The sequence below is a fragment of the Mastacembelus armatus genome, chromosome 5 (assembly GCF_900324485.2).
Source record: "Mastacembelus armatus chromosome 5, fMasArm1.2, whole genome shotgun sequence".
NCBI lineage: Eukaryota > Metazoa > Chordata > Actinopteri > Synbranchiformes > Mastacembelidae > Mastacembelus > Mastacembelus armatus.
In genome coordinates, this window is record NC_046637.1 from 12,113,881 (window position 1) to 12,132,867 (window position 18,987).

The 18,987-nt window shown below is 38.7% G+C and overlaps 1 protein-coding gene across 1 annotated transcript; it reads left to right on the plus strand.

Annotated features, from left to right (window-relative positions):
• Window positions 1-522: 522 nt before the first annotated feature.
• Window positions 523-17,299, plus strand: camk1a (calcium/calmodulin-dependent protein kinase Ia). Its single transcript, XM_026306818.1, has 12 exons — window positions 523-609; window positions 1,936-2,054; window positions 10,480-10,611; window positions 11,595-11,669; window positions 12,143-12,281; window positions 12,383-12,509; window positions 12,778-12,853; window positions 12,936-13,048; window positions 13,147-13,225; window positions 13,833-13,920; window positions 14,080-14,251; window positions 14,596-17,299. The coding sequence occupies exons 2-12, from the start codon at window positions 1,969-1,971 to the stop codon at window positions 14,697-14,699; spliced, it is 1,191 nt and encodes a 396-aa protein (XP_026162603.1). The 5' UTR covers window positions 523-609; window positions 1,936-1,968; the 3' UTR covers window positions 14,700-17,299.
• The last annotated feature ends 1,688 nt before the right edge of the window (window positions 17,300-18,987 follow it).

Sequence of the window (18,987 nt, forward strand, 5' to 3'; positions counted from 1 at the left end):
TGATGGGCCCGGGCCTGTGGCAGCCAGCGTCCAGGTGGACCAGGGGAGGCTTCTTTGCCTTATGGTGGGTGAAGTAAACAGGGCGTTGCCTTCAGATCAGTGCTTTAACACCCTACAAGTGTATTTTAAACCAACTAATTTAAAAAGTACCAGCCTTCTTTCCACAGGGAATCAATTATATGTGAACGCTTTAATTTTATTCATGGGGTTTGTTATTACTGTGTGATCAAAATTCACAGTGATAGGTTCTGACTGATTTTTTAAAAAATCCTTAAATTGTCTGCATATCCTACCCTGCGCACTCTGCTACAGACAGAGCGATATCCCCATTGCAAGGAGCTTCCAAACAAGCAAACAAGCAGATGCCCATTAAAGCTGCTCACAGAGAACAGACGGTGGCTCCGCGATCATAAGGTGAATCTCAGATCACACTGTGAAGGGAACAGAGAGTGATTTTATGCTGCACTACGTTCACAGACGTTTTTTTTTTTTTTTTTTTTTTTTGACGTCAGGAGAAGTCTGAGTGGACCCAGCGCCGCGCACAAGCACAGCACCCACATCGCTCCCAGAGGGAAGGAGAACACATCCCAGCTACAGATCGCCATTTAGGTAGGCTGTGTTTGATTGTGAAATACCCCATGAACCGTGTATTTTTTTTCTTTAGCGTTTAAAACTTAAAGCGCGTTTGGTGCGCTCCCACGTCGCAGATCTGCAGCCTCCCGATTTTACCTAAAGATGCTGCCTTCATTTGACTGCCATACCCTTGAGCGCTGCAGTACACGGTTCGCACACCCACACCGCCGTTTCTTTCTGTAGCCTATAAATGCATTATCAGCACAACAAAAAATCAAACTCGTTTACAATGCAGAGACACTGCACCGGCAAAACGTTTTCATTTTCATTCAACCTCCCAGTTGTCATTCACGCCCTGCAGCCCTGATGCAGAGCAGGTTTTCAAATGTTTCTCACTGCATTATAGTTTCCGTTTGACCAGAGCTCTTGTAGTGGGTTATTTGTAGATCTTTTTTGTTTCCTCAAAGCGACCTAATTGTTTAAAGCTTCAGATGTTAAATATAGCACAGACCCCCCGAGCTGAAATATGCCTCTACTGACCATGCGTTTGTTTTTGCGACGTCCCTTTCTTACCACTGTCTCTGCTGTACTGTTTGCCCTACTTTCAAGCTTTTATTTAGTTACCGGTTGTCAACAAAGAAATCTCTGCTTGCTGTCAAGTTTGTGGGGTAGTAGTGATGTCCTCTTATCCATAGTGTCTCAAGTTTATGTTTGTCTGTTTCCTTTTGATATTACTGATGTTACTGTTATTCATTTAGTCTTAACCTTCACAGCCTTATAAAAATTTATCCCGATATAATAAACATCACAACAGCAAATATTAGAGATAAGTACAAGTCTACAGCTTTATCATCCTTAGTCATCATACATTCTTCTTGACATTCAGTGCAAAACAACTTAAAAATGCAAGCTTCAGTAAGAAAACACTTACTGATCAGTGGTTTATTCAGTGACAGTCTGTCAGTTAAACTTCAATAGGTTTTTAAATGGAACCAGAGTCCAAATGGTTCTGGTGTGTACTCTTTATTAAGTACATTAAATAGTGCAGCGGTTGGTGTAATATTTAATGTCATCACTTATATGGATTATTTCCACACCGTGCGCTGTTGGTAATAGAGAAGGCATTAGAAAGTAGGTACAAACTCTGTAATATAATACAAAGCCATATTGCCCATCAGGGAATCTTTGTCTTACATATTTATTTTTCATTAAAAGTCACAGTTTCAATGACTGTCTCCACCTTTAGTTCAATTCAACATGATCCCCTCGACCTGTTTGATTATACATATGGAGGATCCAGATTTAATTGTGCATACTCTGAGTCTGTTCACTGTTTTTAACTCTGTTCTTATTCTTCTGTAGCTGTAGCGTGGTGAATCCGTTCAGCATTGTAGGATGCCTCTTGGAGAGGATGGAAATGGATGGAAAAAGAAGACATCAGACATCAAAGAACATTATGACTTCAAAGAAGTGCTGGGAACGTAAGTTGTATACACTACGTTTGGAGCTGTTACCACAGCAAGGTCTGCACCAGTGGCCCCTAGACCCTCAGGGCCCCTGATCATTCCACAATTGCTTTCACCAAGTACAGTACACAAAGTAACTAGGACATTCTTTCAGGAAAGATGTGATACTCTTGAGTTTTTTATGATTTTAGTGGCTTTTACCTTCATTACACTGGTTCAATTTTTCTCCATGTTGTTGGGGCAGCAGCAGAGGTCTTAGCAATGGATACTTTAAACCGTTCTAAACTGTCTGCACAAGTTGCAAAAAAGTATGTTTATGTGTGATTTAAATGAACTGAGATTTAGTTCAGTGCCCTAATGGCTGCTTGCAGTTAACAGAGAACATGCCAAACTCACAGAAAGCTGTAGAAAGGGAAGGGTCAAAAGAGTAATTTTTGCCCCATCTGGACATGCTGACATAGCTGCAGAATTTTAGTCTGGAGCCTGGAGACATTTGGACATGCCTGTCACTTGTGCCACTTTTGCCTCAGACTTGTCTTGTTTTTGGCCACTGTTGCATGCTGACTCATCTATTTCCCACTCATCTAAAAGCATTCAAAACCACTTTTTTTACTTGTTACTCTCATGGACATGACTTCCATCTGAGAAGTACAAAAATGTTTTAGATTACAGTTACTTTTTATTGTGAGTGACTAATCAATGTCCATGCAAAGTAAATAACATATATACTATAAAACTAGGACTAAAAACTTGGATAAAAAGACATTGCATCTGGAACTGCAGCTGTGTAGCAACACAGTTGCCAGTAGTTGTGACACTACTTACAGACAGTGCTCTTGTTCATGCACAAGCATTTCCCTGTTTTGTATGAAAGCTGTGAAAGCACCCTGTCACGTTCTCTGAAACTATGTGACTATATTTAGAGGTTCTATCTTATCACTCCCTAGTTGTAAGCACACAGATTATAGTATTCGCCCTGATCCATCCATCCATAATCTATACCCACTCAATCCTTAACCAGGGTCACAGGGATCTGCTGGAGCCTATCCCAGCTTTCTTTAAGGTGGAAGGCAAGGGTACACCCTGGACAGGTCACCAGTCCACCACAGGGCCACATATAAACACACTACCACACACACTCACTCCTATGGGCAATTTAGAGTCACCAATCAACCTAACATACATTTTTTGGACTATGGGAGGAAACCGGATTACCCGGAGTAAACCCACGCAAGCACGGGGAGAACATGCAAACTCCACACAGAAAAAAGGCCGGGTTGCAAACCCAGAACCTTCTCGCTGTGAGGCAACAGTGCTAACCACTCATCCACCATGCTACCCTGCACCCTGATGAAAACTGTAATTTTGAATATGACTCACCTCTCTTTCTTTTTCTTCTATGAATGTGAGAATCAGCTACTCCTGCATTTGATCATGTGATGATTGACTGGAGGCATGTAAGTGACAGCTGTGTGAGGGAAAAATTTTAGCTAAAGATAAATCTGGTATTGCAACTGCTGGCTGCAGTGTGCATGCAAAATATAGAAACTGTTCAGTCTAGCCATGGGAAATTTATATTTTCTGTTGCTCCTACACTAACATTGATTACCTATAAGTAATAAGCCTGGTTCTGCTGGAGGTTTTTTCTTCCGTTAAAGGGAGTTTTTCCTCTCCACTGTCGCCAAGTGCTTGCTCATAAGGGATTTGTTGGATTTTTTGTTTTTGTACAGTGCCTTGAGATGATTTGTATTGTGATTTGGCGCTATACAAATAAAATTGAATTAAATTGAATTACTATTGTTATTGCTGCATATCAAGGGATCCGAAATAGATATTTACATTTAAAGTTTGATCTGCCTTTATTTTGTAATAAACTGCAAAATAATTATTCAGTGAGTGGGGCCAGATGGTTGTTGGGGGAGACCCTCCACACCCCCAAACTAGGTACAAGTGACCTAGCACACACTCCACCTGTGATGACACAAGTGTGCCATATGGTGTGTGGTTGTTTTCTTTTCTTTCTGTTTTCTTTTTTTTTTTTTTTTTGGAATCACACCTGCTTCCCTGGAGAGACTGCACAGACCCAGATATAAATATGACTGCACAACTCTGGTCCACATCCAAAAAAGTGAAATTGCACTGAGGACATGATGAGTCGGTCTGGTTATGTTGAGAGCTGTAGGAGGATGTCAAATAAGACTCTATCAGTCTGTGTCTCAAAGCTGTGCATATTATGTACAATGCACTTTGACTAGCAAACTGTGTAGTTGAGAATTCATGTCCGCTGCTAAACACTTAAATTTTGTAATGACGCCACTGAGACTTCACAAGAACTTTAAATCTGTGATTGTAATTTTGAAGGATGATATTTGGAGTTATATAACAAGATTGAAAGAGTCAGTTGCCTGCATAGTACGTTCCCATTGCACAGAAAAGAGAAAAAGCTGTAGTAATATTCTTTCCCCCCTGCCACTAAAGCTGGACCTGGCAGAGGGCAGAATTAATGTGTTGACGGAAAGCTCCTTATGCTCAGAGAGAAGATTATGGAAGAGCTTTATCCAGGAATTCAGTGTGTGAAGTTAATTGATTTGTGTTGAAATATTATATTCAGATCCAGCTAATCCTCACAGTTTACCCATTTGGAGTCCACTTCAGGACAGACTTTCCTCAAGGTAGGGTTAGCACATGATAAAATCCCCCACTCTGCAGTTTTCATGACTGTTGCACTTTGATGGCACTCGATTTTTCTTTTTTCTTTTTTTATTCTCATTGAAACTTTTCCAAACTATCACCAGTAGCTGGTTATCTTAGTTTAACATTTCTCCAAGAAAAAGCTATCCTGACACTGTCAAAGAGGAATAAAATACTACGACTCACTAATTAGTACATTGTATTTGTTTGTGTAATTCTCACAATAATTAAAGAAATTGTTTGAAGTTTTTTTTTGTTGTTTAGTTTCTGGGCAACTAGCAGAGACTGCTAGACTGTTGGAAGTTACAGCACTTGGTTAAAAAATAATCCAAGACATGACTGTGGGTAAAACCATGATATTTTTAAAGTTTAAATAAATGACAAATAATATGCTAATATGTCAGCTTTATAAGTGCAAGTGAACAGATTTTTCTATCCTCAAAATCTTGCTGCTTTGCCCATTTACAGTCTCCATGCTATGTTAAGTTAACTGGCTGCTGGTAACTTCATATTTATCACACAGACACGAGAGAGGTATTTATCTTCTCATCTAACTCTCCAAAAAAAAAAAGCAGTTTAATACACAGTGTTGTGGAGACCTTGTTTTTCCGCCAGCATATGTGGTCATAACCGTTCCTGTCACCTGCACAAAATATCTAGAAATCTAAATTCCCTGACTAATCTCAGAGAGCATTCTAGCACTTGGGGATTGGTGTGTACTCAGAAAAATGGGGAACAATAACATGTTCTTATGTTTGCAATCACACTCCAGACTACAGCCTATTTTAAGATCATAAGATCATACAGGTAGTCATCTGATAGGCCAAACAGCTAGTGACTAGTTTCCATGGGGAGCCTTCAGAGTCACTATGGAGCTATACTGCTGTTTTTAGTCAAATGAAGGCATAACACCAGTTTTTTTCTTTTAGTTTTCTTTTGGCTTATAGTTTCTGCAATAATTCCTTGTACTATGGAAGTATTTTGAGAGAGTGAATTTTGTCCATGGTTTGATTTTTATGTACATGGAATGGGAAGTTGGGGCTAGAATTAAAAGGATAGTGATACTGACGAATAAACATTAATTCAGTTTACAAGTCCTGTGGACAGACACATCCCAGTAATCTGGCAGTTGGTGTAACAGACATAGATAGATAGATGGATAGATAGATAGATAGATAGATAGATAGATAGATAGATAGATAGATAGATAGATAGATAGATAGATAGATAGATAGATAGATAGATAGATAGATGGATAGATAGATAGATAGATAGATAGACAGACAGACAGATAGATAGACAGACAGACAGACAGACTGACAGACAGACAGATGGACAGATAGATAGATAGATAGATAGATAGATAGATAGATAGATAGATAGATAGATAGATAGATAGATAGATATTGGGTACCGAGTCCCAATAACAAGCCCCCACATGCTCAACACAAGAGCAACTGACCTGAGATTGAAGAGCATGAGTAAGCTGGACACCTGGAACCTCTGCAGCTTACCAAAACTAAGTGAAGTACCCTTTGAAAGTCTATGCTGTGTAATACTGTGAATGCAGCATGACAAACAACCCCACTGTGACCATTACTGAGCTGAGTTGATATACACCATGGTTCATGATCCCAGGAACAACATCAGAGTTCAGTGCTAGAAACAGCTAAGATATTGCGAAGAACCCTCAAACCCCCAGGCCTCAAACAATATAAATATATATATATATATATAAAGTAAGTCCTGTTCAGTCAAGGTTGATAATATGTTAGAACATAAACATGATGACTGTTCATTATTGAACATTGTTTGAAATCAGTCCTGTCATGCTGTCTGGTTTGTTTATAGAGAAGAGCAGTGGAGTTAAAAGACAGATGACAGATGGCAGCTACAGATGACCTAACTGTGATAAAGTAGATGGAGGCCATATACTCCTACAAGTTAGTGAGTGATCCAGTCCCACACTTTGTTATATGATTACAAAATGGTATTTCTAATAATGATACCAATAAAAGAATGGATCCGGAGATTGTTGAATCAGATGGGACAGGTCCATGCATATCCTCTCTTCTTCTTCCATTATTCTTGCTCCCTCAAACACATGCAACACACAAACATACACACATGCACAATGGATTGGGCTAAAAACAGAAAGCTTTTTTGAGACTTGGGGGCATGTTAGTCTTGAAGGGAACACTTGCTTCAGGTGAGATCAATGGACTGATGGATGGTTGTAACTGTCTGCACCAGGTCCAAAGGGCTTGACTCAGCCTGAGATCCTCACTTTGATAGTTCAGCTCTCTAAAACATAAAAGAGGACAGTATAAATAATATTTGTCATTGCAGGAAGCATGCATCATTGTGAGTGAGCTGCAGTAGTCTTCAATTACCCTTGATTGTTTAGTTACAAGCTGTCTAGTTGCACCAACTAGTCATTGGATCAGACTCAGTCTTTTTTTTATCATGAGGTTCATGCATCATCAAATAAAAAAGGATAGGACCACGAAAACTTATGTCCTTATGGAGCTATTAGCTGAAAGCACTGAGAAATGATAGTGTTATGAGAATGTGTGAATCAATATTTACCCACGTGGACAGTTGGGATTGCAGTGTATTCAACAACTTCTGTGTGTGTGTGTGTGTGTGTGTGTGTATGTGTGTGTGTGTGTGTGTGTGTCTGTCTGTCTGTCTATCTATCTATCTATCTATCTATCTATCTATCTATCTATCTATCTATCTATCTATCTAGTCTGTTACACCAACTGCCAGTTTACTGGGATATGTCTGTCCATAGGACTTGCAAACTGAATTAATCTTATCTTATCTTATTTTATCATATATATTCTATATATCTGGCTTTTTATCCAACTATCTTCTTATCTGTCTGTCTAAAGAGGTTCAGTTTATCAGCCAAAATCTCTGTGCACTGACAGTCTTGTTCATATACAAAAAAACACAGCAGAGCTGACAGATGCGTCAGCCATGAGTCTTCAGACCAGTGACTCATATGAAGCTTATTTATTTTAATTTGTTAACAGCAAGTAAATGTCTGTGCCAGGATTATTAACTGGCAGAAAGCAGACAAAATAATGTATCAAGATTTTAGTGGTCTGTTGCTGATTTCTGGTCAAATGAAAAAAAAAAAATGTGTAAGAAACCCGGGGTCTATAATTCTAGAAAATAACATAAACATTTCTCCTGTCCTATTTGACTCACATGTAATGCACACATTAGCTCTTCACAGAATCTCATTAGTTCAAACAGTGACAGTAGCTTCCGCTGTTCCTCCATCCCGTGTTCCTCTCCCAAACCCACTGAGAGCCCACCCCTACTACATCTCCAAGGAGAAATGAGCAACTGGATGGTTAATTACAATGTGTCTCATGGCAACAGTAGAAAAGTCTGTGTGTGTGTGCATCCTTTCCTAGCTCCCTATTTTGCACTCAGCCATTCTGTCACTCACAAATATTGGGTGAAATGTGCAAAGTGTAACATCACAGTTTCCTTTGCTATCACTGTCATCCTCACTTTCCTTTTAGATGAGTAGTAAAATATCTGTTATATTTCAACAAGTGTAAGACAGCAATGGAAAAAGCTTTGTGAGATTCTACTTTTGCACAGTGCTAAATTCCACTGTCAGCATGAAAGCATGCTCACAGTAGCAATAATAACACACTGACATTTAATGGGGATAACATATACCATATTCATCATCCCAGTGTCTCACTATGCAAAATAGCAATAACATCAAAGTATTGTACAGCTGAAGCTGATGGCATTATGGTATATCTAGAGGTTGCAAAATGTTCACTTGATGGCTCGGTGGATCACTATAGCTGTTTTAAAAGCCACCCTGTGGTGAAAATTACGTGTTCCAAATTTCATAGCAATCCATCCATCAGTTGTGAAGACATTTTACCAAACAACAAACAGAAAGGTGAACCTGCTCCTGGCAGTACGAGTTAGAGGGGACAGGGATCATAATCCTCTGGGGCTCATCGTTTGTACATTTCATGACAATCAAATTGTTGTTGAAATATTTCTGTATGGACTAACAGCCATGATGCTAGCATGGCCTTTAAACAATATTTTAAAGGTTGCTACCAGCTGAATTTTGAGGATTATTTTTGAGGCTGTTATTGCAACATTTCATAGACAGTTTGGACTGAAGTGACCCGGACAAATTTTCTTGTCCTAAATTGTATTATTTTAAAAGTTAACAAACAAAGCTTTCAGTCCATCAAAGTCTGTTTAAAACAGACGTTTGAAATGTGGTAATGGTACAAATGAAATGTTTTTAATGAGGATATATTTCTCACATTCTAATGGTAAACCCATCTTTAGCCGGCTGTGTTCTAGTTGTGGCACACTGAATCTCCTATTTTAAACAGCCAATCGGTTTTCATGATTGACAATAGGAGTTTTAGCACCTTTGAAGCACTGGTCAAACCCTGGCTGTAAATGCTGCAGACTTAAACATATTAAAGCGCTCTTAGAGGTCGATGAGAATGGAAAGTGAAATCTGATTTTGCTTTGGGACATTTTTTATTTATTTATTTATTTATGAAAATGAAATTGGAGATGTAGATGTGTAGAGATTAGGCTCTCCTCTTGTGCATCATGTTCACTATGAAAACACCTACTGTACTGCTGTGTTGAGCATTGTGCAAAGACCACAGATTGCACAGATTCCACAGATTCACAAAGAACATTACACAAAGAAAAAAAATCCCACTATGGGTGGAAATGTACCTATTGAGACGGTCAGGATGCACAATAACTATTCAGCTCTATAATGAAGGGTTAATAATCATTAAAAGCTGAATAAGTGAGAGATGTTTGCCTCTATCACATGGTTGCTGTTGGAAACAGCAGTGAGATGTCTCCATCCATTTATTTAAGGATACAGACTTCTGTAAAGTTAAGCTCCCATTTTTGACAGTGTGGCACATGGGAAAGAACAAGAAATGTTTGCTAAATCCTGAACATTGAATGCGCATTGTGTATTGCATGACAGTGCTGTTTCACACACATGTGAAAGAATCCCTGTGGTTGCTAATGATGTTCGTGCATTTAGGCCTCCTCCTGTGCTCCCTCCCACGCTCCTGTGGGGAGACTGTAAATACACACTCTCCTCACTCTCATCATCAGCGGCCCATAATCCATAATGCAGTCTAGTGTCTCTGAGAAACAGTCACACTACTTTTACTGAATCTATTATTGAATGACTTAAAAATGCTTTCTTTTTTTTTTTTGAAGGAGCTGCTATTCCTGTAAATGTCTTTATGTGACTGTTGCTTCACCTCCCGAGCCTTTTCTCATGTCACCGTTTTGAATTATTCATCTAAACACCACTCACACACAAACACACGCCCAGATGGTTGAATGTGACATATTAGAAGATCTTTTTTTAAAGCTGCTGTGCTGTGGTTAGTAGAGAAACAGCTTTCAGAAGCCCACAAAAATATCTAATAATTACACTTTCATTTATGTGGAACAGAACCAAAAACACACCATTGCACTGAAAAGAAGGATTTTCAAAATGATTGGAAAGCTCTGAAAAAGTGAACCCTTCTTTGTCGTGTTATTGTGTTCTTCTTTCACACCATCATGGCCTGTAGGCTAAGTAGAATGAGTCCTACTTTAGCCTTCTGATCTTGTCCATTTCACCCCACACTCCCACACATTTCTGATTCCTTCTCTAATGTGTGCATGCTTGTGTGTGTTTCCACTGCCTCTGCTTTAGGGGAGCTTTTTCTGAAGTGGTTCTAGCAGAGGAGAAGAGGACCCAAAGACTGGTTGCCATAAAGTGCATCCCCAAGAAAGCGTTGGAAGGAAAAGAGAACAACATTGAAAATGAGATTGCAGTACTACACAGGTAAGCCCTCTGAAGTTTCCTGTCATACGTCGGCTGTAGCCTTTTGTGCAAGCAGGAGGAATTAGTTAGTGCAGCTTCTTGCAGCAATGCATGTAGAAATGCAGAATATACATGTGAGGGTCAATTGAATGGGGGACTAAATGCATGGTGTCAGTAGAAACATAAGGATTGTGCGCCGGAAATGTCAGGAGTAAAGAAGATAGACCTATTTTTAGGGTCCTTGTTGCCAGGGCAACAGCACACAGAGGCGGAGATGGTGTGGAGTTCCCCGCAGCAGTGTATTGAAGAAACAGAAAAAGACATGGAGGGTGGAGAAGTGGAGAGGGGGGTAGGGTATGATACTGAGAGAAAGATATGGAAGAATGGGAAAAGTGGAGTTTGACCAAATACTAAGATAAGATAATAACCACAAGAGACATAAGAAAACCACAAGCGCAACAGACATCAAGGAAGTTGAAAAATAATCAGATAGGGATTCTCTCCTTCTCATAAAAATCACATTTGCCCTTCTCAGCTGCTGTTGTGCGAAGGTGTGCTCATATGCTCTCAACTTAGCTCGAGAGCCAAGAGAGATGCTTGACTGCCTGTTGGCTGGTTTATAACAATGAATGATCCAAATCTGTCTTTTGTGTGTGAGAATAGAATTTTTTACAGTCATTCATTCAAGTTAAGCTGTTCTTTGTTAATGGTTCTAGCTGCAGACACCAGTCACTGCCATTCTTAACAATAGGCAGTTGTCCATCTATAAGCTTTGCTGTGTTTGATCTTATAATTTTTTGTATTTTGGGAGGGCAGTGCAAACTCATAGGTTTAATCTCAGTTTACTAGAGGGCTTCCAAAAAAAAAAACTAAAAAGAATGAACAGACTCTACATTTGAATTATGCAGCAAGAATGCCATCTGGTGACCATTTGACAGTAAGCATTAGAGAAATGTGGGACTCATTTAAAAATGTGATGATTTCTATCCATTTATCTTCTTCAGAATCAAGCACCCCAATATTGTTTCACTGGAGGACATCTTTGAAAGTACATCACACCTATATCTTGTCATGCAGCTGTGAGTTCTTCCTCTTTTTCTTATGCAAGGGGCAATATGGCAGAAGGCATTTGTTTACCATGTATTTTATTGTAGCATTGTAGCATTGTGATTAGTTTATTAGTTCCCTAGTTCCCTAGTTGTTCCTTAGTTCAGCATGTTAAATTTGAGTTATTTGTTATTATTGTTTTAGTTTATTGTAATTTGAATATGCATAGGTTTTGGATTGTTGGTCAGACAGAAGAAGATGCCACAATACCACCATGAAATCAGATAAAATTCTACAATTAAAATAGTATCTTTTCATTAAAATTTTAATTTAATTGTTGAAATTCACTTGAAATTCAATAGTGTGTCACATACACACACACACACACACACGCACACACACACACACACACACACACACACACACACACACGTATATATATATATACCTTTATATATATAGGTACTGACATATTTCAGTCATTTCCCTGGTTTTCATCTAATAGGGTATCCGGAGGTGAGCTGTTCGACAGGATCGTGGAGAAAGGTTTCTACACAGAGCGAGATGCCAGCCAGCTCATCCACCAGATCTTAGATGCAGTCAAATATCTCCATGATATGGGAATTGTCCACAGAGACTTGAAGGTATCACAATGAGCAAAGACAGAAATATAACAGCTCAATCTGGCATGGACTCTTTCACAGTTTTACACCCTTCTCTTCGATCGTCCTCCTTGTGTTTGCAGCCTGAGAATTTGCTGTATTACAGTATGGATGAAGACTCCAAGATTATGATCAGTGACTTTGGACTTTCAAAGATTGAGGGAACGGGCAGTGTCATGTCAACAGCCTGCGGTACTCCTGGATATGTGGGTAAGGCAGCTTCTCCTCACCTCCCTTTCTCTTTCATGTGAGTGCTGTTTCAGATGATATCCCCTCTTTATTCGCTGCGTTTTGAGAGGTGCTTTCATCTACTACTGAGTCAATTGCAAGCGTTTCAGAAGTGCTCTCTACCTGTTTTATGTGACCTGACAGATCACATGGTATTACTAAAAGGTCAAGATTACTTGAATTCACTGTCACTTCTGCTCAGCATTGTATATCTTCCACTTTGTGAATGTGGGCTGTGTGTGTTTCACAGCTCCTGAGGTGCTTGCTCAGAAGCCATACAGCAAAGCAGTGGATTGCTGGTCCATAGGAGTCATTTCTTATATTCTGTAAGTCAGAGCCGATTCTTTTATGAAAAAAATGAAGTGCTTTCTTTATAGCTCTAAATATTTCCCAATATGACTCCCTCAGGTTATGTGGATATCCTCCGTTTTACGATGAAAATGATGCCAAGTTATTTGAGCAGATTCTGAAAGCAGAGTATGAATTTGACTCACCATACTGGGATGACATATCAGATTCCGGTACTACTAGCTACTAAATAATGATATCTACAGAAAATCCAATGCTAAGCAACAACAAGCCAGAGTGGACTGTTACAGTCATTAATTTTTGTTTGCAGCCAAAGATTTCATCTGTCACCTGATGGAGAAAGACCCTTTGAAGAGATACACATGTGAGCAAGCTCTCCAGCATCCATGGTAAGATCAAGTAGAAATGCAAGTCAAAATACATACAGTTTTAAAAATCGAAAAATAATACACTCATACCCATCCTGTTTAATATGGTTGTGTCTAATACTGACACTATTTATTTTATATTGATTGAAATAACTGAAAAATTTAGTTTACATTTCACAGAAATGAAACAAGTAATTTAAAGATGTTACACTGGGCTTTTAGAATATTTTTTGATATTGATCTCTTGCAGCATAATTCTGACTAATTAAAAAATTATGAAAATGTAAAAAATATCAATTCAATGAAAAAATCGTTTCAGCTAACAGTTATTTTCATTATCAGTTAATGCGTTCATTTTTTTCTCAGTGTAATGATTTTTTTTGGTCTATAAAATATCATATTTATAAAACACAGATTATGATTTCCCAAAGGTGACACACTGAAATGTTTTTCCTCACCAACAGTGCAAAACTCAAAGAAAGTATACAATTTTAACTTTAATTCAGTAGGCCTATTGGACTCTCAGTGAGCAATAGGATAATGGATAATGGTGAGCAATAGGATAATTAGGGATAATGGATGCCTCGATTATTTTTCTATTTTTTTGTAATTCTTGTTGACTTTGTAGGATCTGTGGAGACACAGCTCTGGACAAGAATATCCATGAATCTGTCAGTGCTCAGATCAAGAAGAACTTTGCCAAAAGTAAATGGAAGGTCAGTGCCTTGGCTGAGTCACAGCACAGCTGGCTGAAAGAGCAGTTTGGAGATTGGCATTAAGAGTTAGAGCACATTTCATATGACTTTGCTGTTTTTCAAAGTAGTCTGTTACAAAATGTTCTTTTTATCTTCCTCTCTCTTTCTCTGTCCACATAGCAAGCATTTAATGCCACAGCCGTGGTGCGCCACATGCGGAAGTTACAGCTCGGCACTAGTCTTGAGGGACCTAGTCAGATTACTCCCACCAGTCCCTGCCATGGACATCTGCTCCCAGAGGAGGAGGAGGAGGAAGAGGATGATGATTTGGGGAACGGGGAGGAGGAGAGCTGTAAGTTGGGAATTCACAGTGAATAAACAAACACTCGCCTTAAATCAGTCAAGTGTCTCAACTCAGAAGCAAGAACCAAACTCAATGGATGAATGTGTGAAAGGGGATGAACTTGCTATGCTTGTGACCCATCAGTCACTATAATTAGCAATCTCTGACTAGTAAATAGCATTTACTTTAGCAGCCACATCCTTTTTTTTTGTTAAAGCTGTGTTAAAGAAGGACTACGTATGGGGTCACTGATAAGGCTTTGCCCTGCTGCTGAAACCAAAGTTAATATGTTGCTGGAAAAGAAAGTTCTGGTCTGACACTTTATATTTTGCCTGCTTTTCTCTAACCTCCAGTGTCCCACTATGAGGACGGCCGTCGAGGTAGCAATGAGGGCAGCACAGATCGGGACAGCCTGAGGAGCTGTACCTACTGTTGCAGGCCGGCCAGTCGTGTCTGAGCACAACCTCCTCTTGTCATAGTGGCACTATATCCCTGGAGTGCTCAGAGACCATCCGCCCAGTCTGGCCAGGAATGCAGAATAGTTATCAGGCCACCCGAGTACATTCACATTGAGCATGTCACTGTTATAGTATGGGTATGAAAGGCTCCTCTGATCTGAGATTTAAAAAAATAAAATGACCTGTCTGCGTGATTATTTTAACCCCACCCCCTTAGCAGCTGAACATTTCATTGTCTTTTGTGCAGCTGTAAGAGACAGTTGTCGTTCGGCTGTGTGAACATCACAACCGTTTGTTCTGAATGTTAAAAAAGTAACAACTAAAGGCAGATCATTTTTTTGTTCTCCCACTAGCTGTCACATCTACCTCTAATCACAGTTGCTGTGTGTCTACATCCATCTGGCCCACACACTCTACATAACTGGCAGCTTTCTCCAAAAATCTGGCCAGAAAGGGCACAAAGAAAAGGGAAATGCTTTTTTTTAAAGGGAAACAGTGCTGAAAGCTACTCCTGCATGCCTTTATACACTTTATAAATTAATGTGACTCAGTCCAGTCACTAAACACATACAGTAGTTGTTTAGTTGAAAAGAGCTTATCTCAAGGCGTGTCTTGACTGCTAATTCCACTTGCCCGTTTGCTCTGTTTGATCACTCCTTTTTCCCATATTGTCATTACTGAGTGTTTCTGTCTTTGTATAAATATTTCTCTTTTTGTTTAAAGCCTTGTTGAAAAGGAAATATTTGAAAGTGGAGAGTGAATCTGGGGGTTATGGACTCTATTCTGGCTCAGACTGGGTTTGTGAAGAGTGGTTCTGATCTGGAATGTCTGCATGCTTCAGTTGGGGAAAACACTGAAATGTATGAATATCAAAAGGAGACTTTTTTTGTTTGTTTTATGGCTGTTCTGTTATCAGAGACCCAGACTGAGATCCCTGTCAGTTTGTAAATCACAAGAATCTGACCTTCCTCCAGTGATAAGGAGAGTTATGGTGTAAATATGAGCATCTACTATGCGTGGGAAGAAAATGACCATATTCATGTCATGCTCATTCTCCCTGTTATGTTTCTGACAAGTATTTAAATATCCACCAGCTGTCAGCATCTTAGTCTGGCTCAGGCACATCTTGTGCTGATTCTGTGGGATCTCAGTCTGAGCACTCCGCCTGCTCTGTGCTGTGCACCTCTAGTGAAAGAAGTTTTGGTCTACTGTTTGCATGACCTGGTTAAATATGTTTACATGAATGATGATCAATTCGTATACACACATGATTATTATTACTCTGTTGTATTGAAAAATTATGTAATACTGTAATTTTGAGCTATATAATGTGAAGTGAGTAACACCAGAAGTAATGTTGTTGACAAAGTACAACACAGCACAGTGGACTTATCATTTGCTTTGACTATGTCAAGCCTCTACCTGAGTGACATTTCTCCTATACTTTGTTTATTTTCACTCAGATATTTTTTCTCAGTCTGTTGCTTGCTGTTATGTAGTATCTTTTAGACTATTTATTCCTATCTGATACCCAGACACACATAGAAAAACCCTGCCAGCCACAGGACAGAACTAAAAAAATTCACTGTGCTGGAAACATCATCTGTCTGCCAGTGTGCAAACTCCATATTTGTCCTCTGGAGAAAAAGGACTATAGTACTAAAGCCATACATTCATCCATCCATCCATTATCTACACCCGCTTATTCCTATTTAGGGGCACAGGGATCTGCTGGAGCCTATCTATCCCAGCTCTTTTTGGGTGAAAGGCAGGGGTACACCCTGGACAAGTCACCAGTCCATCACAGTAAAGCCATACAGGAGAGTTGAAATGATTCGTGTAGATTCAGATATGTAATTATTTTTTATATGTCTGACTTCTATAAAGAATGGGTATAATTCAGCAAAAGAATGAACATGGAAAAGAAGGATGAATACCTGCAAAAATAACTAACTAAAAGTACTTTATTCCTGGTTTTAATCATACCATGCCATTATTGATATATTTATAATATGTCATGGCCTGGTTGCCACATTATTAGTTAGCCGCAGAGATGCCCAATTCATTTATAACATTTTGTTGAATTTGATAAAGTTTGGTTGCTCACATTAAACCAATTACCCAGATCTGTCACTGATATGTGCAGCTTCATAGTACAGTAAAAGAAGGCAATCACGCTGGATTTACATGACTGTAATTGTGGAAAATATGCAAACTGTGTGCGAAGGGCTTCATGTTAACTGTAACTGATGACTTTGATAACCTTTGATGGCTATTATTTGTTTGGTAATGACCTTCTGTTGAACCTTACCTGGGATTTGTTTCCTCTTGCCTGTGTTTTTTAAAAAAAACTTATTTTAGCTTTTTAGCTTATTTTACTCATTACAAACACACCTAAACACATAAAGGAACACATGTATATTATATATATAAATATTAGTATATATTGTATATCATTTTTTTGTAAAAGCTGTTTTGAGCTACAAATGTATGGATGCAATGCATCATGGGATATTGAACAAGATGTAAGAAAATACAATGATTTGTACCCACAGAGATATGATTGCAGGAAATGAAATAAAACATCCTTGTCTATGCACTGTGTGTTCTGTCATTGTACAATAACTTTATTTTATGATTTAGAAAACAGTTCGTAAAGTGTAAAATTCAATACCCACAACACTGGGAGATTAGATGCAAAATGTTGCCACTCGTATATTTCTGGCAACATGGAAAAATGTCTATATTCTTGAGTAGCAAGGCAATAGAGAACTGCAACACTAGCACTCACATATTATGGTTTAAATTTCATTCACACTGCTAAGGGAAAAGACTGAGAAATAATACATGCATATGTGACATTGTTACTGTCTACTGCACTGCAGCTGGTGAAACAAACCAACAGTCTAATTTATATAGACCTAGCCACATTACTCAGATGGAATAAGTCATTTATTTTTAATTTCTGCACACTTTAATTTCTAGCTTATTAAAGCACAGTATTACAACAGAATATTAAAATTAGAATTTCTTGTACTTTTGGTGAGCTAATCACTGGGATTACTGTATGGAGTATAGGCCTACAGTATAAGTACTGTATAGCATTATCTATTAATCAACATGCTTTTAACAACAGACATTGAAGCTCCAACAGTGAAGATTATTATTTCGTCTCTGCACCTAGTGACTTACTTCCACTGTGTCCACTGTACCGACTGTCAGCAAAAAACATGTCAGTGTCATGCTTCTTTTTCCCCTCCATCCAGTACTGCAGTCTTTCTCAGTCTCTCTTTGACTCTGAGGAATTTTGGCTCATGTTGTTGCTGCTCTTTCTCCTCTCTCTCCAACTGAGACATGAAAAAATACAAAGACTCAGAGCTCACAAAACAATAGCCACAATCAGCAAGCTTCTTTTTCACTCTAAAGCCAAGTCTCTGGTTGGAATATGATTAAACACATGCATGTATATATTTTAAATCCTTAACTACATATCACATGATCAGCTTATAGAATATGATGCAAACTACCTGACAGTACACAACATTCTGTAAAATTACAGTTCAAACTACATAACAGATCAAAACTCATAGTTGCTATTTTCACGTTTTCACATTTACTTTAAATGCAACATACATTTGCATTTTTGCTTGAGTAGCATTTTTAATGCATGACTTGATTATGTATAAGTGTGTTTGCACTGTGTGTTATTACTCCTTTTCCTTGATTAAAGAATGAAAAGCGTTACTACCTACAGTATCACTATCTAAAGATGAAATGCCTGAAGAGTCACACAAAACCTAGTTCTCAGAAACCAGACGGAACCTCTGGAAATGCTGAATCATCTTTCCTTTGTCTTTATCTGATGTGTATCAGTTCATGTACCTAGAAATTGCATTAACCCCAAGAAGGTATTAATATCATATGGAGGGATTTGGTGCTGAAGCCAAGAATTGAATTTTGTAGTCAGAAAAGATAACTGCAGTGTCCCCTACTGGCCAATCACGGAACAACGTGATAACCCTCTATAAGCAAGGGACAAAAGATACATTAATGTATGTTCTTACAATTAGTGATTTAATTTAATGTGAATGATAATGATGATTTATGAGATTGAGGCAGATGTGGTGAAGATATCTGTGAAAAATAAAAAGTCCTCTAAATAGTTTCTAGCCTCTCATGTCTTTTCAGCAGCTCTTGGTAAAGTGGGGATTTGTTCTTATTTGTCTCTTCCTGTTCCCTTCTTGCTTTCATCTTTTGTTCCCATTTCCTTTTTTCTAAAGCTCGCTG